Source organism: Myotis davidii, unplaced genomic scaffold (genome assembly GCF_000327345.1).
Source record: "Myotis davidii unplaced genomic scaffold, ASM32734v1 scaffold892, whole genome shotgun sequence".
NCBI lineage: Eukaryota > Metazoa > Chordata > Mammalia > Chiroptera > Vespertilionidae > Myotis > Myotis davidii.
In genome coordinates, this window is record NW_006284341.1 from 719944 (window position 1) to 742481 (window position 22538).

Consider the following 22538-nt stretch of genomic DNA (forward strand, 5'->3'; position numbering starts at 1 on the left):
TGTGTCCTGTGGATCAGAAATGAGGAGGGGCTTTGGGAAGCTTGTCTGAGAATTTGGGGGCTCGGGGTAAAGTCCCTGTCAGTAGCTGCCCTGGGGTCGGGGGGAAGATGGACAGGAAGACAGCCAGGCCAGGTGTCTGCTCCTCACAATGAGACAGAGGTTACTGTGGGATCACACAGGCAGCTATTTTGGAAACATAAGGTTGTTGTGTATCAAGTTGTTTGGATTTTCTGTAATTAGGTCCTTCCTGTTCTCTCTTATTGTTTAATACGTTTTTAAAATGCTAGTCTGGTCAGCTGTGCTAAGAGGAACCAAGAAAGAGGTTTTTGTCGTTTGAACCAGAGTTTTAAAGGGGAAGCAGCGTACCAGCTGCCTGACAGTGGGGACGACAGAGTGGTGTTGCCCAAGTGAGGGAACCTCAGGGGGCAGGCAAACGGAGGGCCACTGGGTTGGAAACTCTCCCCACGCAGAGATGAGTTTAGTAAATCTGAGTCTCTCCTTCCATCCCAAGGTCTGTTACTCCCTCGTGGACCAGACAAGAGGCCAAAAGGGACCTCAATGCACAATGAGAAGGAAAACTGAACAGGGATTGGTGGTCCGGGGCTGGCGCAGGTGGGTAATGATGGAGTTTGCTCCCAAGAGTGGAGCCAGCAAACAGAAAACCTGGTCTTAGTCGGGAGAGGGGGTTCAACTGGAGCCTGAACTGCTAGGTGCTGCATACGCAGGCAGGCAGGTAACCAAATCATCTTTCTTCTCGTTAATGAAAGAGAGAGGACACACAGAGACTGCAAAAGACATCTAGGAAGGGGATGAGTGAGGATGAGTGGGTGAGCATGGCCGGTTAGGCACACTGGGGCACAGGGTAGAGCTTAGCTAGATAGCTGGGACCTACAGCAGAGATGGGGCAGGATCAGGGGTCAGGAAGGGCTGCCGCTTGTGGATATGTGAGGTCGGGGAACTACCCAGACACTGTGGCCACGACACTTGGAAGACTTGTGTCATTCCAGACCCCACCCAGGTCTGGTTCTCTGGGGCTGCTGCTCAGCTGGGCAGAGCTGGGAGTGGGCAGCCACTGTCCCTGCCAACATCCCAGGCTCAGCCCTCCCCTCACAATCTGTTCCAATTACCTAAAACTGAGTAACCCACTACGCCAAAAACAACAATCCTGCATTTTGCATTTCGGGCAGGGCAAGGAGGGATCACTCTGCTCCATGTGTCTACGACCCATGACTCAAATGGCTGGGTCACTGGAGGGCCAACCAGGCATCTCTCCTCCTGCTGGCTGGAGGCATCTCTCTGTGGTCTCTCCCGGGTCCTCTCCAGCACGGAAGTCCCAGTGTACCTGACTGCGTAGTGGCTCAGGGCTCTAAGAGCAATGAGTTCCAGAGGCCCAGGCTAAAAGTTGCAAGACATTTGTCATCCAGCTTCAGAAGTGCCAGGATATGGTGATTTCAGCCATATTCTATTGATTTAACAAATCACTAAATCCAGCACAAATTCAAAGGAAGAAGCTACAGATCTCACCTCTCCACAGGAGTGTCCAAGAACTTGCCACCATTTTTTAAAAATATATATTTTATTGATTTTTTACAGAGAGGAAGGGAGAGGGAGAGAGAGTTAGAAACATCAATGAGAGAGAAGTATCGATCAGCAGCCTCCTGCACACCCCCTACTGGGGATGTGCCTGCAACCAAGGTACATGCCCTTGACTCGAATCAAACCTGGGACCCTTGAGCCCGCAGGCTGACGCTCTATCCAATGAGCCAAACCGGTTAGGGCGTCAAAAAAAACAAGTCCTTCGGTTGATCACCTACCCCCCCAATCCTCCCCAGGGTTCCCACTGTAGTTTGACATTCTGCTCAATGCTGCTCTGCCTCTGTATCCATTTTTGTTCATCAGTCTATAATGGTCCTTATTATCCATAAGTGAGTGAGTTATTGTGATATTTTCCTCAGCTTCCCAGGGGCCATTTCAGTCTCACAGGGTCCATCTCAGCCTCACAGGGGCTGCCTCAACCTCACTGGAGCCTTTGCAAGCTCACCGGGGCCGTCTCTTTGCCACCATTTTTAATGCATCACAGCATCTCACCGAGTCCTTAGCAGAGTCCCCCAGCTGAGTTCCCTGTCCCCAGACTCTCCTTGATGGCAGCTGGGAGGCAGCAATGCCCAGGGGAGATGACGGGAGGCTTTCTGAGGCCTGCATTCTGGTCCAGGCAGGATCCACCACTCAGCAACTGGTTGGGCTTGTCAGGCTACTACTTACCTGGTGGAGCTGTGGTTTCCTGGTGTGTAAAATGGGAATGCTACTACTACGGAGGCCAAGGAAATGCGCTGCTCAGATTTTCCAGTGCAGAGCATAACTGCCCAGATGCTGAGCTCTGAAATCTGTCCTCTGATAGTCATCGCTTGGTGCCCAGGCCAGTTTCCTAGGACTGCTCCTAGCCCACGACTAAGTACGAGAGGCCTGGAAAGTGCTGGGCTCCTGAGATAGGCCAGTTTGGCGCATGGACCCTCCAGGGCCTTGCTGAACTTTCTTAGAGTTGCACTGCCGTACAAGATGCTTCCTTCCATCCAGCCTTCCTTCCTTGCCTCTCTCCTTCACAAGGATCACATCTGCATCCCAGGTCCAGCTCTCTGTCCATTTCCCTCCTAAGTCCCCTGCACAGTGCTCCTGGCTGGCACTGCTTTTGAAGGACGGGGACAAACAGCTACAAGTTCACAAGGCTGCCGTGGATATTAAATATGTGGGTGTATGTAAGCACCTAGCCAAGGCCTGGCATATAGTTGACATTCATTCCACTGATATTTATTGAGTCCCTGCAGTGTGCAGACTTTAGCCCAGGTGCCTGGGAGATAATGGTGAGCAAAGCTGATGTCAACGTCAGGGCCACCTGCTTGAAACTTCCTGATGACTCCCACGGCTGAGAGATAAAGTCCCAACTCTTCTATGGGACACAAAGAGCCCTTCAAAGTCTGACCCTGAGGCTTCTCAACACCTCCCACGCCACCTGCTGCTCCCCTGGGCCTATCATCAAAAGGACCTTCTTTCTTTCCTCCTACCATCTTGCTCTTTCACCCTCAATGTCTTAGCACATCTTCCTTCTCATTGGAATGCCTCTTCCTTCTTTCGCACACACCCCTCAGGTGACAACCCTGACACATCCCCAAAACCCAGTTCAACTGTGAGGCCCCAGGTCACAGGACAGAACGTGCTTGTTGCACAGGTCTCAGCACTCACCTGTCGGTTACACTGCGCCACAATGTGTAACAGTGTCCCTGCCACCCTGTGAGCTTGCCTAGAGCAGGGGCAAGGTTGTATCCATCCTGAATGCCCAGTGCTTGGCACTTGGTAGGCCTGCAGTACATATGCGCAGAGTGGGTGTGTGAATGAGCCCAGGAGGACTTTAAAATATATATATTATTGATTTTAGAGAGGAAGAGAGAAAGAGGGAAACATCAATGATGAGAGAGAATCACGCCCCCTATTGGGGATCGAGCCCGCAACCCAGGCATGCGCCCTTGGCTAGAATCAAACCTGGGACCCTTCAGCCTGCAGACCCATCCTCTATCCACTGAGCTAAACCAGCAAGGGCAAGAGTTTTCTTAAATAGGAAATTTACACAGAAAAAGCATACTCTCCCAAATCTCTTTTGCTTTCTCACAGACGATACATAGCTATGTGCCGGGAGAAACAGCCCACGGTGCCAGAGTCTCTGGCCGACTATATCACAGCAGCATATGTGGAGATGAGGCGAGAGGCTTGGGCTAGTAAGGACGCCACCTATACTTCTGCCAGGACTCTGCTGGCTATTCTGCGACTATCCACTGCTCTGGTGAGTGCCCAGTTCCTATTCTGCTGGAGGGTTATCTGTTTTGACTATTACTGGGCAGCCTGCAGTAACATTGTCCTTTCTCACTGCCTCCTCCCTTCCACTCAGGCCCTGCTGGGGCTAAAGTGCTGACAGTGCAGCTCCTGAGCCTTGTGCAGGGAAGAGCTGCGCCTCTGCAAACCCTCCGATTACAGCCCTCCTTTCTTTCTTGTCTTCCCAGGGTTGGGAGGTAGGGGTTAAAGACGGATGGAGAGGCATGGAAATGACTGTGTTCCCTTTGTAACAATAAGTAAGACTGTGGATCTTCTAGACTAGAGTCTAGAGACTCTAGACGTTTAAAAAAGCTTTCACTTATATTCTGTCATTTGCATCCCCCGCCCTGCCCTCCCTTCACCCTCATCTCTGTTGAGCCCAAACTCATTTCCCTCTCACTTGATGAAAAAAAACAAAACAAAACTAAATGAAAGTCACCACAAAAGAGGCAAGTTTGTTGGCTGCCTTCGGTGGCCTTTGAAGTGGTGAGGGGCTGCGGGTGAGAAGGGGTGTGTAGCCTATTGTGTTCTTGCCTCCTTGGGCTGGGCAGGCCAGGCCTCTGGGCTGGGTGACATTTCAGTCCATCCAAGTCTGTACTACCCACCTGCTTAGCAGCGCGGTGTCTACAGTCTGTGTTGCTTTGTCTCATCATTGATTCTTGCTCTTCTCAAACAGCCGTAAGCTGCAGGCAAAGATGCATTTATTGATTCTTCAAAGAACCTGAATCTGTCTCTTCCCCTAGATGAGTGGACTGGAGAGAGTCATTTCAGAAGACTTCTCCAACATTTGCCCTCTCCAGCGGTCATTTCTTCTGCCCTTCCACCCACACCCACCAATCTATGTGGAAAGAGGAACAAGAAAGAGTTACTGCCGATCACTTTTTCCTTAAAAACACACACACAAAAAAACGTTGGAGTGGCCTTTCTTGTTAGCACCCATAACTGTGTGCTTAATTTCCCCCACTGGTTGGCACTTGCTGCTGGCTGGATAAACATGCCAGGCATCGTTTAGTTTGATCACTGCACTTACTCCCTGTTAGTAAAGTGGTCTCATTCCAGGTGGCAAATCCTTTCATCGTGGATTCCAAAAGCCATCAAATACTTAAAACCTGGCAGTTAAAAACAACTTGAAAAAAAGAAAACACCAAAGGAACGCATAATTTAATATTTTCTAGGTTCACATTGCCAAGGGGAGGTGAAGCCCATGGTCTGAGCTTAAAGATCATTGTTTTCCTGAGCACCCAAGTTCCAGGGAAAAACTGAACGGAATGTTCTTCACTCCTGTCCACCTGAAAACCCGTGGCCAGATTGTGTAAGGATGTACACTCTTGCTTGGGTGACTAGAGTTAAGCCATCCAATTATAGTCAATATATGAATTTTCTTATGAGGCTGTTTCAGGAGACCCTGTGAGACCAGTGACCTCCCCCGTGCCTCAGGTATCACCAGCCCTCAGATACTCTGTGGGTCTATACTTCAACGGGCCAGGGGTCACTGTAAGGGATCTTGGCTAGGGCTTGAGTTTGCATTGCTATTTGGTGATTGGCTTTTTGCATGGTTTTTCTCCATGGGGATTGGGCTCTAATCCAACTAATAAATTATAGCACAGGGCAAGTGGGATTGCCCAACTCCATTAAGGAACACTTCACAATGTGGTGTGTGAAACCAAACGACAGGGCTGGTTCAGGGGTCAGATAGGGAGATATTCTAAGTCAACCAGAGGTTTCATGTTCCCGTTAATACCTTTCTGCTCTCCTGGATCACCTGTAGGGTGGTAGCATGGGATAGTGAGAAAGGGTAAGGAGTCTGCAGGTCAACATCCTGGGCATGAAGCCAGTGTTCTAGCTGACGATCTTCTGCTAGATCGGTGCTTAACCTTTCTTGATTCTTGATGTCAGCATCTATAAATGGGGCTACTAATGATCTGCCTAAATAGAAGGTTATAATAATTCTTAAGGAACATTAGTATAATTTTCATGGGCTAGAATTAGTGCTTTGTGCCTGAGAACAGCTTTATCTTTTGTTAGCATCCGCGTAATGCAAAGAAAAAATACCTGAGATTTCAAGTCAGACACCTGTGCTCAAATCCTAGCCTTGCCACTTACAAGTTTTTTGTCTTTGGGCAAGTTACTTAACTTCCCCGAGCTCCAGTGTCGTTACCTGGAAAAGCAAAAGATGTTCGCTTTTCCTTAGGAAGGGCCTCCTCACATTGATAAGCTACCCACGGACCGTGGACTGGCCTCTGTGTCTGCTGTGAGGCCGAGTGAGGCCATCTGTGCAGAGCGCCCGGCAGAGTCTCTGGCACAGCACAGGTGCTCCGTTACGGCCGCGTCATTATTTCCAATAGTATTGTTCTGGAACAGTTCATTCATAACTTAGCTTTAATGTAGTGGTAATATAATCCACCCTGACAGTCCCAGCTCTTCGTGGTTTCATTTGAAAACTCTCCATGCTCTGGCTTGTCTACATCAAAAGAGAAGAGATGCAAGGGATGAAGTTCTAATAAGTAGGTTTGTTTGACTAATTGTGAGACGCTGAGTAACATCATTCCTATCAGAAGAATTTGCCTTACGTGATCGTTTTCCTCCAGTCCTTTGGTGACCAGAGACTACTGAATGGGATTTTCACTTTGGCAGTGCATGGAATGGAAGGAACCAAAACTAGTTGACCTCATTGGCTTGTATTGGGCAAACCCTCTAGCTGTTTCTGCTTCACTTCTCTCATTTGCCAAAGAGGCAGACTGAGGCTTTCCTCCTGGTCTGCCCACTCTCGCTTCCTGGGGGATATTCTGAGCATTAAGCAGGCCTCTATCAAGCCTTTTTACCCCCTGGAGGCAGTTTTGCACACACCTGGCAATCTCTTTTCCTCTGTAGAGCCTAGAAGGGCAGGGCGTTATGTAACATTTCATTTCATTTGCTAACCCCACTGATTGTCCTGGCACCCAACACAGTACCTGGTATAGAGTAGGTGCACAATGAATGCCTGTTGCCTCCCTATTGATTGTTTTTAGTTGAAAGAACAGTGTCCCGAGAATCAGCAGAATGTGGTTAAAATTCCTTTTTCTGTCACTAACAAACACTTGGATTAAATTGAACAAGCCAAGTGCAAATGATCAACCCTTCAAAAGCTCCGTTTCCTCATTTTGAACATTGGGGGTAATAAGAATAGCTCCCTTAGGGTTGTGGTAAGAAGGAAATAAAGTAATTGATAGAAAGCATCTAGCATAGTCCCTTCCACAGTGCCTGAATATTAACAACTATTATTGTTTCTGGTTATTTTTTTCTCATCTAGAAACTGAAGCTTATATAGTAGATAAGGTTCCTTCTTGCTCCAAAACTCTGCGATTCTATGAGATGGACATGTGACCTTTGCTTGATTGCAGCTCAGACTATTAAATTTGGCCTTGGACCGGCTGACCATTTAAACATTTCCTAGAAATGAGGGTGCAGAGCCAGCCAAAGTCAGGGCTGGCCAATAGGAGGTGGTCTGGCAAGGGAACCAATGCGAGGCAAAGAGATGGTTCACGTTTTGCTTCCTACAGGCCAAGGAAGGAAGACAGCGTTAGGTCTCGGGGATAAGATGAGCACTTACCCTTTGCCCAAACCTGAGTCTCTGAGCAAGTGAGTCACAGCTGGCCTCTTGGGAACCATAGCAACTGTGAAGCTTCTGCTGATGGCAAACTGCAGCTCGTGAGCCACATGCGGCTCTTTGGTCCCTTGAATGTGGCTCTTCCACAAAATACCATGTGCGGGCGCGCACGTACAGTTCGATTGAAACTTTGTGGCCCATGCGCAGAAGTCGGTATTTTGTGGAAATTTAACCAAATAGCATCGATGGGTGAATACGTACAGGTCTTCTTTTTAAAAGTCAAATTAGTAAAATAGCTTCGTTGTTGTTTATGTAAAGACAATCAACTAAATATAATCCTAAAGGGCTCTCGCATATCTACCTCATCACCCAAGTGGCCTTTTCACAGAGTTACACAGACTTAGAATCTTAGAATAAGAAAAAAACCTTTAGATATCACTTAATCTGTTATGTTATAGTCAAAGAAACTGTGTTCATTTTTAAATGGATGATAGTAGGCATCCAGTTGCCTTTACATTTATATGACACTAGAAACGTAGATAAATGACTTGTGGAAAGCCACATGGAAAGGAAGGGGCAGGGTTAGGTGTGCAAGCTGGGTCTCTTAATTCACATTCCCCTTCCCGAGGATGACCACATACCTCACTGCCAGCGACAGTCCTGGTTTATTTATACCTGTTGTCCTGGTGTGATTACCAGCACCTCTTTCCTTACAAAAAATTCCTGGTTTGGCCTGCTGGTGTGGTGTGGCTCAGAGGTTGAGTGTTTTCCTATGAACCAGGAGGTCAAGTGCCGGGGTTCTTGTTCCAGCATCTAGAAGGGTTCAGGAATCTGGAGAAGGCTGTGTGTAGATTAAGTAAGAGTCCAGAGACGAAGCATAATTTTGAAAGGCATTAGGGGGTGAGAGGAGCCTAGCTGAAGGAGCTAAGTTCTAAGATCAAAGGTCTTAAGGTCTAAGGTCTAAAGCCAGGGGTGGGCAAACTTTTTGACTCGAGGGCCACAATGGGTTCTTAAGCTGGACAGGCAGGAACAAAAGCATGGATGGAGTGTTTGTGTGAACTAATATAAATTCAAAGTAAACATCATTACATAAAAGGGTACGGTCTTTTTTTTTTTTTTTTTTAGTTTTATTCATTTCAAACTGGCTGGATCCGGATCTGCCATAGTTTGCCCACGGCTGGAAGGTCTCCTTGTCCCAGGACCCCATGCTTTTTATTAACACAACTTGTCCTGAGGCGAGGCAAAGATACACACTTCAAAGAGTCAGGGTTTCCTACAGAGTCCATTGTCAGAATGGGGAGAATTAGCCTATGGCTGTTCAGGTATTTGGCCAGTAGGAGGCAATAACACGTAGATTAAGATGCCCTTGCTCTAGCCGGTGGACTGAAGGGTCCCAGGTTCAATTTTGGCCAGGTTCGATTGGGGGGTGGGGTGGGGGTGGGGGAGTACATGCCCTGGTCACAGTGGGCTTGATCCCCAGTGGGGGGCATGCAGGAGGCAGACGATCAATGATTCTCATCATTGATGTTTCTATCTCTCTCTCCCTCTCCCTTCTGCTCTGAAATCAAAAATATATTTTTAACTGATTCCTGGTTTGGACAATAAAGTCTGTCCTCACACACCACACTGTCCTGCACTTCTTGGCCTTAAAGAGGAGTGTGGTCTCTAAGGAGCTGAGGCCCACTCCAGCTAGCTCAGGAAAGATAGGATTTCTTCTTCTAAAGCTGGAAGAGGAAGCTCACAGACATCTAAGTGTGAGAAGCACAGCACAGTAGGGCTTCCTTGAGGACAGTAGAAACTGGAAAGTCAGCAGACCCAGGCACCCTGTCCCCCTCTCCTGCCACTGCTTCCCACCAGCCCGCTTCCTCTGTGTACTTGTTGGGCCCAGGCTGTTTGCTCATCTGTGGCTTCCTCAGCCTCAGCCCTTGTGACCTTCCAGCTGCTAAGCCCACATGAACATGCTTCATTTCTTAGTTTCTCTTCCCTCAATTTTTAAAAAATGTTTTTATTGATTTTTAGAGAGACAGGGATAGAAAGATAGAAACATCGATGAGAGAGAAACATCATTGACCAGCTGCCTCCTGCATGCCTCCTACTGGGGATCGAGCCCACAACCTGGGATGTGCCTTGATGGGGAATCAATCGGTGACCTCTTGGTTCCTGGGTCGACGCTCAACACTGAGCAACACTGGCCTGGCTCTTTCCCAAATTTGTCACAGAGCGATGTGATTGGCTTAGCAGAAGCCATAGATTTATAAACAGGCAATATCCTCTTAAGATTCTTTAACTTCAAAGCAAAAGTGTGCAACTCCTCCCTGACATTAGAAATGTGATCTTGTGATATCAAAATCATAGTATGGTTCTTTCAACATCGTACTAATTCATGGTGACCATGAGTGCATTCATTATTAATGATTAAGACAGGGGAGTAAGCCAGTACTTCTCAGTGTAGTTCCTAGACCAGGGGTGGGCAAACTTTTTGACTCGAGAGCCACAATGGGTTCTTAAACTGGACCGGAGGGCTGGAACAAAAGCATGGATGGAGTGCTTGTGTGAACTAATATAAATTCAAAGTAAACATCATTGCATAAAAGGGTACGGTCTTTTTTTTTTTTTAGTTTTATTCATTTCAAACGGGCTGGATTCGGCCCGCGGGCCATAGTTTGCCCACGGCTGTCCTAGACTCTAAGAACTGCATCCAAATCACTTACGGAAATTTAAAAAATACAGACTTCACCACCCTGCTGAATAAGGCTCCTTAGGATCGCCACCCGGGATACAGAGCTAAGCATGAGCCCGTGAATAGTTTGGTTGGTGACTGTGTTAGTCCGTGTCTTCAGTCCTTAAGGTGGCAATTCCTTTTTCGCACCTTTTTATTTTATTCTTTATTTTTGTTTATTTTGCTGGTAAGAAAAGAAAGGCATGTCATTATAAAAAGTCAGATACAACAAAAATTAATAAAGCAGAGATAACTACTGTTAACATATGATTGGCATTCACCTTTTTATTTATGCACATATAGTAACACATTACAAAAATGGGGTGCTTCTATTCCTACTCTTCATTTATAATTTCAGCTTTGCTGAGTTATGATTGACATATAAAAGAGATAGCAATTGTAGTTGAGTACATTACTACTAGTACTTACTATTATCCTGCAAATTTACATTAAAAGGGAAGATTGGGGGGGGGGCGTGTCTTGCCTGTGGAAACTGTTTTTGCTTTCTTGTTTAATAAAGTGCAAGATTTCATTCTGTCAAGCCTGGCAACAAGGCCATCTGTTCTGCCAGACATTCGCTTGTTCCCAGGGAGGAATCAGCAGGTGGGATGATCAGATCATTAATGAAAACACAGGATGTTGGCCAAGGGACTAGTCATTTATGGCCTATATCATAAAGCTATATACTATGTATATACATGATATACTAATAAAGGGACCCCTTTAATCAAAGCTAGTAGCAGAGGCATATTTGCTTGTATCTGACGCTCTTTACCAAAAAAAGGAAAATGAAAGATAACCTGCGAGGGTCTGGTGTTTAACAAAAATGAGCAAGGGCATATTTCTATGTAGAAGTGAATACTATTGCTATGATTTCACATGCAACAGATGTACAAGCTTATGCCCACTTCGCTCATTTACCTTGCCCACTTGGCCCCTCCAGCATCTGAGCTTTATACGAGAGAGAGAGAGAGAGAGAGAGAGAGAGAGAGAGAGAGAGAGAGGTGCAGAATGCCATTGTGAGACTAATGTACTCATTTTGGCAAGTCCCATTTTAAGGATATTTGCTTTAAACATTGTACTTCTAATAATCAAGAGTAATGGAAGCCCCAGCTGGTTTGGCTCAGTGGGTAGAGCATTGGCCTGGGGACTGAAGGGTTCCAGGTTCAATTCTGGTCAAGGGCACATGCTTGGACTGTGGGCTCGATCCCCAGGAGGCAGCCAATCAATGATTCTCTCTCATCATTGGTGTTTCTATCTCTCTCTTGCTCTCTTCCTCTCTGAAATCAATAAACATATATTTTAAAACAGAGTAATGGAAGAAAGAGGAGACATAGATAAATAAGCAATGAAAACATCACTTATTTCATCTTTGAGAGATACAATCACAGCCAAACAGGTTGTAAAACAAGACTGGCTCCAAGAGTTGCACATGGAACTCAGGCATTGTTTTCATGGCCACGCTTCTTATTTATTCACATCTTAAAATTCCTTTCTCTTCCACTCTTCACTACACACACACACACACACGCACACACACACACACACACACGCACACACACTTTCCCAATTTTCACCTGATCCTCATGATTAAGGGTCCAGCTGGTGGCTGCTTTTTCTCCCTTTGGGCCAGCAATTCTCAACCGTGGTTTCACATTTGTAAACACCTGGAAGCTTTTTAAAAGTATCCAAATAGGTGTTTTATAGCAGGAGTTCATTCCGGATAGCTGTTTCATCATATCGTCCTGTATGGAATTTATAGACAGAGTAGCAGCTTACATATGAGCTGACATTTGGACCTCAACTGTCAGAGCACATTAGCTGAAATTATTACAGTTCCAATGAAAGCAAAACGAGTTCAACAACAGTGACACACAAAATAAAATGCCAATGCATTTGCTCCTGAGTTAAAATAAGGTCAGAGAATAAGGGTAAAACATTAATGGCAGTTAATTTTCTTTATTTCAACAGAGCATTTAAAAAGGTAAGTAGTGCAAGTATAGTACTATGAGAGTCTAGAATGGGTTTGCTTAATTTTAGGAAGAAATTAAAAAAAAAAAAACCAAAGCAAACCAACCGGTGTGTTGGTATCGGGTGAGTTTTATTAACCTGGAGCCCAGGGAGAATCATCCGCATGCTATGAGGCCAGGTTCTCAAAGTCGGTCTGCATTCTCTCTGGGCGAATTTAGATCCTGTAGATGGCAACATGGGCACTGAAGTTGTGTTTAATTATTAAGTAGCACTCTGTTGAACTGAAAGAACAATCAGCAGCACTCTTGAGTCCTGAATGTTTCCTTAAAAGTGTTGTTTATATTCACCAAAGCCTAATGCACGTCCCCGAGTGCTCACTTTTATCATCTGCCAGGACAGCTGGTTCAGCAACCCTCCTAGAGTTGCCTTCCCGAACGAGCTCTACCAGGTTCACCTGGATGAAGTGTGTCTTGTGACTCACATCATGTCAGCTCTTGGCAGGAGCTGGTAATCCAGGGAACAGTGGTTGGTTGAATGTTGCTAGTATATCAAGTGCCTGTTAGGAAATGGCAGAGGATGACAGGTGACAGGCTGCCTCACATCATGGCCGTGCTTAGTATGGCAGGTCAGGGACATCGGACTTTATCCTGTGAGCACTGGGGAGTGTCTGCTCACATGGGCACTTTTTTATTTGACAGAGAGAGAAAGAGAGAGGGAAGGAGAGAGATAGAGGGACAGGAACATTGATAAGAGAGAAACATCACTGATTGGCTGCCTCCTGCATGCCCCCTCCACTGGGGATTGAGCCTGTAATCCAGGCATGTGCCCTGACTGGGAATTGAACCAGTGACCTCTTGGTTCCTGGGTCAAGCTCAACCACTGAGCCCCCAGGCAGGGCCAGAAGGGCACTTTTGGTAGAACTCTCTAGAGGCTGAGGTAGATAATGGATTTGAAAAGAACAAGCCTGGAGAGGAGGAGACCTGTTAGGCGACTACCCACAGTATTGCCACAGTACAAGCTGATGATGCAGCGGGCACATGCATAGAAATGGAGAAGAGAAGGAGATAAAAACCAGTATTGATTAGGGGAGAAAATCATGAGTCCATTTTTATCCCATTGACTTTGGGCAGCCTGTGAGATGGCCGGATGGGGATTTTATAGTGGATCCACACAATTGAAATGATCTGAATAACTTAAGGCATAAGCCTTTGGGCTGAGTTACTGGGCCTGGCACACAGCTGGACATGTTACACACATGTCCGTTTTGTGTCCTTAGCTAAATTTCCTCTTGAGAACACGGCCTATGCCTGCTGGACATATAAAAAGCACTCAATATATACATATTGGCTAATTCACTGAAAAAGAAGTTTTTCGGTCCAAATGATTGTTTTGGCTGTTGACACTGCAGATTCACCACATAACTGGATGCTCTTTTCAATATTTCTTTTGGTGCTGGTGCCCACAGTATCATGCCTGGAAAAATTCATCTTGTTCTGCTTGGCTAATATGAATAAGCAATATTTAACATCACGCTGTAGACCTGATTTAGGACCTAACGTTGATTTTTAATTCAGCACAGCTAGAAACTCAGCTGATGCCAGGGTTTGTCTGGTGGCTGTCCCACTGCAGCGGAATCCTCAGTGAGGAGGATCTGTTGTTTTCAAGCCACGGCTTTCTGTTCTGCCCGAGCAAAGGGCTCCTGTGGACCAGGGAACTGGCTCCTTATACCCTGACGAATGAATGACTTCCGTTATTCCCAGGCCTGAGGTTAGGTTACTGCTTGCTAGTTTCTGAATCCTACCTTTGCAGAGCAAGCCCCTGGGAGGATATAATTGGAAGCCTTCAGGATCTGGGGGCAGAAATGAGAAGTTTAGGGTCCAAATGCAGCCCTTTTCTGGTCTATCTCGCAGCAGGAGTTTGAGGTGCTGTCTGGGCAGAGCAGCCACCTGGTAACTCCAGGGCTCAGTCTTCCTTTGTCACTTCCTCATGTCGGTTCCAGCAGGGAGCTCACCATGACCTCACAGCTGCCCTAGTTTCTTTTCCTCTGGATCGAGGGCCGACTCCCATTCACGGTCTCTCTGGGGTAGGGCTGCCAGATAAAATACGGGATGCCCATTAAATTTGAATTTCAGATAAACAGTGAATACTATTTTAAGTGACTGTCTCATGCGATGTTTTGATTCACTCCAATTTATCAGCTGTTAACATCCGCCATATTTACTTTCTTTCTCATTCTGATGTAGACTTTTTCTTTGAATTGTTTGAATGCAAATGCAGACATTATAACACTCTGCCCCCAAACCCTTCATCATGTCTCCTAAGAGTGGAAGCATTTTTGACTTCGCCAACGCAGTGTTCGGGAGAAACTTGGGCATCCGTATCTTTATTAGCTACGTCTGGCAGCTCTACTCTGAGGGTTCAGTGGTTTTGCAGCTGCTGGGGAGGCCCAGCGTGAGCTTTGCAAACCCACAGACCTGGACTTGGTCAGAGTCCGCATGACTTACCGGCTCTGTGAGCTTGGGAACACCAGTGCCACTGTTTCCTTGTCTGCAAAATGGGGCCTTGCAGGCTCTGAGCTTAGGGCGTTATGAAGCTCTAGCCAGCACCTGACTCCTGGAGACTCGCAGTAAGCAGTGGGCTTCGGTCGGAATGACACTTGTCCTTCTCTGAGCTAAACCACAGGTGAAAGAGAAAAATAAAGAAGCAACTGTTTTAGAAATGTTGGCAGCTGTATGTACGTATGAGCTTCCCTCTGTTCTTTCATTTCACACACACACACACACACACACACACACCCCATGGTCTCCTGTAAGATTTACAGAGGGTTCCTTGACTAATGTCTGGAAGGTGGTGTGAGATGTGTGTGGGCGTTGACTTCTCTAGAGTGGCCAGGGGAAGGACTGGGATGGGGGCGGAGACAGACTGCGGGGGCAAGCCTGGCTTGTAAGGACATCTGCTATCAGTGTGACTCTGGCAGACTGCCAAGGCTCAGTTTTTGTTAGTTTTTCATTTGCTTTTTTTAAGTTAAGGACTCAAGTCTGCTTCAGGTTTGTTTCTATCCCCAAACTTCCTGAATCAACTTGGAGGAACAGGTTCAAGTCAGACTGTTGTAAAAATAGCCAGTTTTGCCCTGGCTGGCAGCTCAGTGGTTAGAGGGTTGGCCTGCACACTGAAAAGCTGAGAGTTTGATTCAGGTCAAGGGCAGCTACCTGGGTTGCAGGGTCAATCTCCTGTCACCAATTGATGTGCCTCTTTCACATTGATGTGTCTCTCTCCCTCTCTCCTCTCTCTCCCTCAATTAAAAAACACACAGCTTTCCATTGTCCAGCCAGTGTGACTCAGCGGTTGAGCAAAAAACAAACAAAAAGCCCAGCCAGTTTTACCCTCCCTTCTGGAAAGGATTTTGCCCTCCTTCTTCCTGGAAACTCTTCCATTTTTCTTGGACTTCTGGTTGCCTAAGAACTGGAGACAAACCAGGCAAGGTAACTCGGGCAGTTACTGTCCGTTCACTCCCTTACTGGCTCTTCCAGGGTTTATAATTCTGAGGTGATTTTATTTCACTAATAAACGAGATGGCGAGTCCTTTCTCACTCTAGAGTTCTCCACACACTGTGATGCTTGTCAGGAAAAGCTAGCCAGGAATCCAGAATGCAAAATCCATCCTCCTGACAATAATGAGAAAAGAACTACTGTGAAGCGCTCTGTAGGGGGTGGGGACTCTGGCAGCTTTTGTGGGAGAGCTGACCACAGCTGCGGAGGCGTGAGCCTCGCCTTTGTTTTGCAGGAACAGAGGGAAAGCCTAGAAGTTGGTTCTCTGTATCCACTCCTCCTTTCCCTTAGGGGCTATTAATAACATTTTCTGGAATCGGAGTTTCTGTCCTAGATTTTCACTTTAAAAGAAGAAAAGTTATAATGGGAGAATTTTTTTTTTTTTTTACTGCTTATAGAAGTTATTTATTTCTGTCATAAAAAATTCAAACTATGTGGAGAAACTCAATAGAATGGAAGACTTCTCATAATCCTATTCCATGGAGCAAAGTGCTATTAGAGAGTTAGTATGGAAGCTTAGAGATTTAAGGGTAACTAAAAGACTGAACTTCTTAAATTATCTACATTTCACCCTCCCCCCGACCCCCGTTTTCATGCCTGTGTTTTAAATATATTTTTTTAGTGATTTCAGCGAGGAAAGGTGAGACAGACAGAAACATCAATGATGAGAGAGAATCATTGATTGGCTACCTCCTGCACACCCTCTACTGAGGATCGAGCCCACAATCCCAGCATGTGCCTTGACCCGGAATCCAACTGTGACCTCCAGGTTCATAGGTCGAATGCTCAACCCAGCCAGGCCGACCAGGCTCATATTTGTATTTTATCTGCCAATCTTGGCCACACCTACACATATTTTACATTGCCTGCTTTTCCCATTTAACGTAGATCATAAGCATGTTTCTTATTCCTTTGTAGTGTTTATAATTTTAATGGTTGCTTTCTACTCCAACCTGTGAATTATCATGATTTGCTAAGTCATTCTTTTCCTGTCCAACATTTTGGTTATTTCTAATTTTATGCTAAATCCTTGTTGTTTCCTGAATTATATATAGGGCTAAAAGAGAGGATCATGACTAAAGACTGTTTTTCTCTTTTATTGTTTAACATTTGCTGGGTTGTCTACATTTGAGCAAACTAATGAGAGTGACAAGATTCCTTTTTTAGTTCAAACCAAGCCCTAGACCCCTCTCATCCCCAACCTGAAGATGGCAGTCATCGAAATCACAGTCCCCGTTTTCGGAGCCCTTTGCCAGTGGCCGGGGATAAGCAGCTGAGGCCTCTCTTCACCCGCACAATGATTCTAGTCAAGCCCTCCCGTCCACTGTGCCGCAGTAACCTTCTGAATCACCTCTTGCTGTGTCAGTTCAAGTTGCACAGTAGATAGGGGTGTCCAATGAAAACAGATCTGACTTGGGCAAGGAGAGACTGTTGGAAAGGATTACTGCAAAGGAGATAGGACACTGCAATAGGAAGGGGAGGTCACAGCAGGGAGATCCTCTGGCTGTATGATCTGCGGGAGCCTCAAGGGCTTTCCTTTTATAGGGAGGAGTAAACAGGTCTGGGAAGGAGAGAAACTTAACCAAAGTTTGGCTAACAAGCACCCCCCCCCCGCCCCCCGCTCCAGCTTTATTGAAGTATGGTTGACAAATAAAAATTGTGTATGTTTAAGATGTACACCATGAAGTTTGATACGCATATACATTGTGAAATGATTATCACAGTCAAGCTAATTAACACCTCCATCACCTCACAGAGCATTGAGTGTTGTGTTGTGACATTCTCTGAGCAGCTTTTAAGTATATAGTACATCATTCTTAACTAGTCACCATGCTGTACATTGACAAATATTTTGTTCCCATTGATTGGTGGGAACAAGCAGTTCCGCTGGCCAATTATGAAGCAAAGAATGGGAGTCTGGCCTGGCCGGCATGGCTCAGTGGTTGAGCATCCATCTATGAACCAGGAGGTCATGGTTCCATTTCCAGTCAGGGCACGTGCCTGGGTTGTGGGCTCGGTCCCCAGGGGGGCATGTGCAAGAGGCAGCTGGTCAATGATTCTCTCTCATCATTGATGTTTCTATCCCTCTCTCCCCCTCCCTTCCTCTCTCTCTAAGAGCAATAAAAACTCTCTCTCTCTCTCTCTCTCCCCCTCCCCCTCTCCCTCTCCCTCTCCCTCTCCCTTCCTCTCTGAAATCAATAAAAATATATTTTAAAAAAGAATGGGAGTCTAGAGGTATCTGTCCTTGTCTTAGATAAGAAAGGGGACATCTGTGAAACTTATCTAACACTGTGGGGAGGGGTATTTCGAACACAGAGGGCCTTATGAGCCACTGCTCTTCTCCAGGAGCTTGTGGCTCGGTGACATTCACCTTTGCCAGGAGCACAGGTTTGCAACGAGTCCTGGGGAGGGAGTCTGACTCTACCCCTACTAGCAAACTTCAGGCATTCTCCTAAACTTTTTGAGATTTGGTCTGAAAGGTAAAACTGGGGAGATGATTTTCACCTTGTAGAACATTAGGGGGAATTAGATGAGATAAAGTGATAACACAGAGCCTGGCTCTTGATAATATTCTGCAGCTCAAAAACCTTCCATGGACCCCCATTGTATATCAGACAAAATCTAGACGCCTGTGACCTCAGCCTCCTTCTCTAAATGAATCTCCCTACTCCCTAGAGAACTCACACCGAATACTGTCCCATCTCTCCATCTTGTATTGTCTCATTCTTCACAGCCACTGTCTTTCTGATTAAGCAGAGGGCTCCAGGAAAGACAGATGAACATGGAGCAGGCAGGGAGGAAGGGCTCACTCTGTCCAACCAGACAGGACAGTTGAGTCAACCCTGGTTGTCCATCAGGCACCCACCCCTGTGACCTCCTTCTACTTTGCCAAATGTTTGTTCATTCTTCCTGGCTCACTTTAAGCACCACCGTTTTTCATCTCGATTCATAGAATCCATTGTGTGAACAATGCCGAGACCATATACTCCTTGGCCATTTATCACGTGCTACTTTATGTTGATGATCTTGCACGTGTGTATCAACATTCCCGTAAATAGAGGGTAAGCTCCTGGAACACAGAAACCACATTGATGTTGCTGGGTATCCCCTACAATGCCTCGCACATACACTGTGTTTTCATGATGTACATGCATAGTTCTGTACTTGGCAAGAAAACCATGGGTAGAGCACTGCTTTAAACAGCTTTAAACAGTAAAAGGGGTCACAGAGAGACACAGATTTTTCTTTCCACCCACAAAAGGAACGGGCTGCACTCAGCCCTTGAGAGTGCTGGATTACTGATAAGAGGCACGGACAGGTGTTAGATCTACATGTTTCAGGGCTTCTAATGAAGCTATTGCTTTCTTTGTACCTGAGTGTGACGAGGATGGTCAGCAAACAGCCACTTCCTCCGGGCTCTTCAAAGGCTCCTTGGGTGTGTGGCTTTCCAGCTGCTGTTACAAGGCCAGGCCCCATGGCTTTGCCTTTGACCATCTGGTTTTCTGCTGCTCTTCTCCTGACGTCTCATATCAAGTTCTCTCCCAGCATCTTCTAAGCAAAGTTGATGGAAGCCGGTGCGTTAGTGTTCAAGTGCTATATTCTGTTCATTGAACAGATATTTCTTCAGGAACTGCATTTAGACTAGACACTGTGGGGAGGATCAAAGAAAAAACAACACAGCTCTCTATTTGTAGGTCATTACCTTCTGTTTTGAGAAGCCAACAGTTACCCTAATATATAGCCATATGGAGTACCTGTACATTCCTTTTCACTTTTGATTGCCAATATCACCTGCTTCATGTTGATTACTATTAACTTATATTTTTAGATTTTTTTGTTTGACCACTTTTTTTTAATGCTCACCCAAAGATATGTTTTTATTAATTTTTAGAGAGAGGGGAATAGAGAGCGAGAAACATTGATCAGTTGCCTCCTGTGTACAACGCAAGCAGGGATCGAACCGCAATCTAGGTATGTGACCTGAATGGGAATCGAACCCCCAACCTTTTGGTATAGGGACGACCCTCCAGAGGAAAAAAATTTGCCCTATCCTTTTCTGAACATTTATGGACAAGAAATAGAGGTCCTTATTTTAATGAAATCAGACAACTTTTAAAATATCTATGGGTCTTCAAACTCCTCTAGGAGACAAATTATTATTTACATACCTTTCTCGTAGTTAACATATTTGTTTTAGGAAGGTTAGATGCATGTTACTGAGCTGTTTCTAGGTCCTACATGTATACTTTATGGTGGAGAAAGTCTACCATGTAACTTGTGTAACTAAAGTGTGTGAAATGTTTCTACCCATTTTATTAAAATGTCATGAGGTAAGGTGGGAGAGTGAGGAAGAGCAACACTGCGTTCCTGACCCAGCTCTGATACTCCCTCAGTCCCTTACCTTCTCCCGGGGCCTCTGAATGGCCTCCCAGCAGCCTGAGGGCTTCCCCAGTTCTAGTCCCTCACTCTCCACCTGAGTAGCTCCCTCACTCCTCCTCTTGTTTAGGAAATAAGATGAGAGGCCATGAAGCTCTTTTTAAAAACTGCCTAAAATGACTGATTAGGCTCCTGGGTGACTGGGGCAGGGAGAGATCAAGGAGTTGCGGGGACAGCGCTGGACAGGGAGGGCCTCTCCCAGGAGAGAGTCCGCGCTGGCTTCCCAGGTTGGAGGGGAGGGGTTTCACGGTTTGTCTTGAAGGTTTTCTGTCTCATCCATCTGAGCTCAAATCAGCAAATCAGTTCTGAGAGTAAAGGCCAAGAATATTTTAATAATGTGCTGTTTGGATAGAAATGTGATGAGCAGATGTTCTGAACGGATGCCAAACCACCAGCCATGCCCAGCTCTGAGGGGCCAGCACCCCTCCCAGCCCTGCAGACGCCCAGCTTTGGTTTGACAAGCTTAGGTTTTCTACATTCATTGGTCCCAGAGCCCTTTGTTTTTTCCCTGCCGAGATTCTTGGGATATTTTCTATTTGATAATAAAGCCATATTATTATTATTATTCCTTGCAGCCTTGTTTCCATTAAATCGCAGGCCTGGCCGGCTACCTGTATTGTGATATCCTGTATTGTGCTGTCACAGCACATTTTAGCCTGTGGTTTCTTCCACGCTTTGAAAGCCAGTCCCTTTGTTTACTGTCACTCAAGTCCTCACTGCCGGACGAATGACAGGTGGCATCAGGGAAGCTTCCCTTGGAAGCTACTGTTTTCACTCGGGGCCTCGCATCGTCTGTGTTGGTAGATCCCATTTTCCTTTTTTGATTTTCTTTTTAAACTTTTCCTCAATGTTAATTATTTTATTCAGTATAAACGTTTGGAAAATACAAGGTCAAATCAAGGAGAAAATAGCAATGACCTAGAGTTGATCACACAGAGTTGATCACTGTTCACATTTTGGTTTGTTTACTTGCAGTCTATGCTATTACCTCTCTAGTGTATGTCAGTAATTTTTACTGTGAAAAGGTCGTTTTCCTGCATTTACACGTTGAGGACTGTTAGGACTACTAGGTCTTAGGCTTCCGCCTGTTCCCCTCGGTGTGGCATTGGTCGGGCTTCTGGTGCAGGGCTGGAGAACAGCCCCCACCCTCCGTGACCTGTAGCAGACACATTTATCCCGTAGTCTGGTGTGCAGGAGGGCTGCCATGGAAGCCTGGCTGGCTCCGCTGATCTAGGCTGGAGTTCGGGCTTCATGTCTGGTGCACACATCACCTTTTAGGGCCTTGGCTAGAGGGTCCACTGCTACCTGGGACAGGCTCTTCTTGACACGCCTCTTAAGACCTTAGCTTAAAATGGAGGCATTGCCATTTCATCCTCGTTTTGTTGATCAAATCAAGCCACTTGGCCAAGCCTGAAGTCAGTAAGGTGAAAAGAACACTCCTCTCCTGCGGGGAGGAGGCCATGGTGAATAAGTTTGGGTTTGCTAGGGCGGCCATAAAAAATACCACAGACCGGGGGCTTGGACAGCAGGCATTTGTTGTGCCATAATTCTGGGTGCTCGTCGGCTAAGGTTAAGGTGTTAGTGAGGCTGGTTTCTTCTGGGGCCTCTCTGTCTTTGGCTTGTAGACAGCTGTCATCTTCCTTTGTGTTTATTTGTTCTAATATCCTCTCATTCTAATGGGACATTGGTCATAGTGGATTATAGTCCTGACCTCATTTAACTGTGCCTTTCTCTTTAAAAACTCTACTTCCAAATACAGTCTCATTCTGAGGTTAGGACTTCAGTATACGAATTTTGGGGGGGATACAATTTAGCTTATAACACATGGTAAGAGTGGAAAACGAAGGAAGGATTGTAGACAAAAAATACCCCAGCCACCACACCTCAAGAGCTCAGCTTTATCATCTTTTTTGTTGTTGTTGCTTTTTTTTAAATTTTAATTTTTTAATATATTTTTTATTGATTAAACTCATCTTTTTTTTGTTGTTGTTGCTTTTTTTAAAATTTTAATTTTTTAATATTTTTTTTATTGATTAAGATATTACATATGTGTCCTTATCCCCACGTTATTCCCTACCCCCGCCCCGCTCATGTCCTCACCCCCCTGTTGTCCATGTCCATTGGTTAGGCCTATATGCTTGCATATAAGTCCTTTGGTTGATCTCTCCCCCTTACCCCCACCCTGCCCTGCCTTCTCTCTGAGGTTTGACGGTCTGCTCCATGCTTCTATGAATCTGGATCTATTTTTGTTCACCAGATTATGTGGTTCATTATATTTCACAAATGAGTGAGATCATGTAATACTTTTCTTTCCCCAACTGGCTTATTTCACTTATCATAATACTCTTCAGGTCCATCCATGCTATTGCAAATGGTAAGAATTCTTTCTTTTTTACAGAAATAGTAGTAAATACT

The 22538-nt window shown here is 45.7% G+C and overlaps 1 protein-coding gene across 1 annotated transcript in view; it reads left to right on the plus strand.

Moving 5' to 3' along the window:
• The first annotated feature begins 3259 nt into the window (after window positions 1-3259).
• SCARB2 (scavenger receptor class B member 2) overlaps window positions 3260-22538 on the plus strand; it is a 63985-nt gene continuing 44706 nt past the window's right edge. The window contains exons 1-2 of the mRNA XM_015570228.1: window positions 3260-3285; window positions 3664-3832. Of these exons, the coding sequence (XP_015425714.1) occupies window positions 3260-3285; window positions 3664-3832 (195 nt within the window). The remainder of the gene's footprint in view (window positions 3286-3663; window positions 3833-22538) is intronic.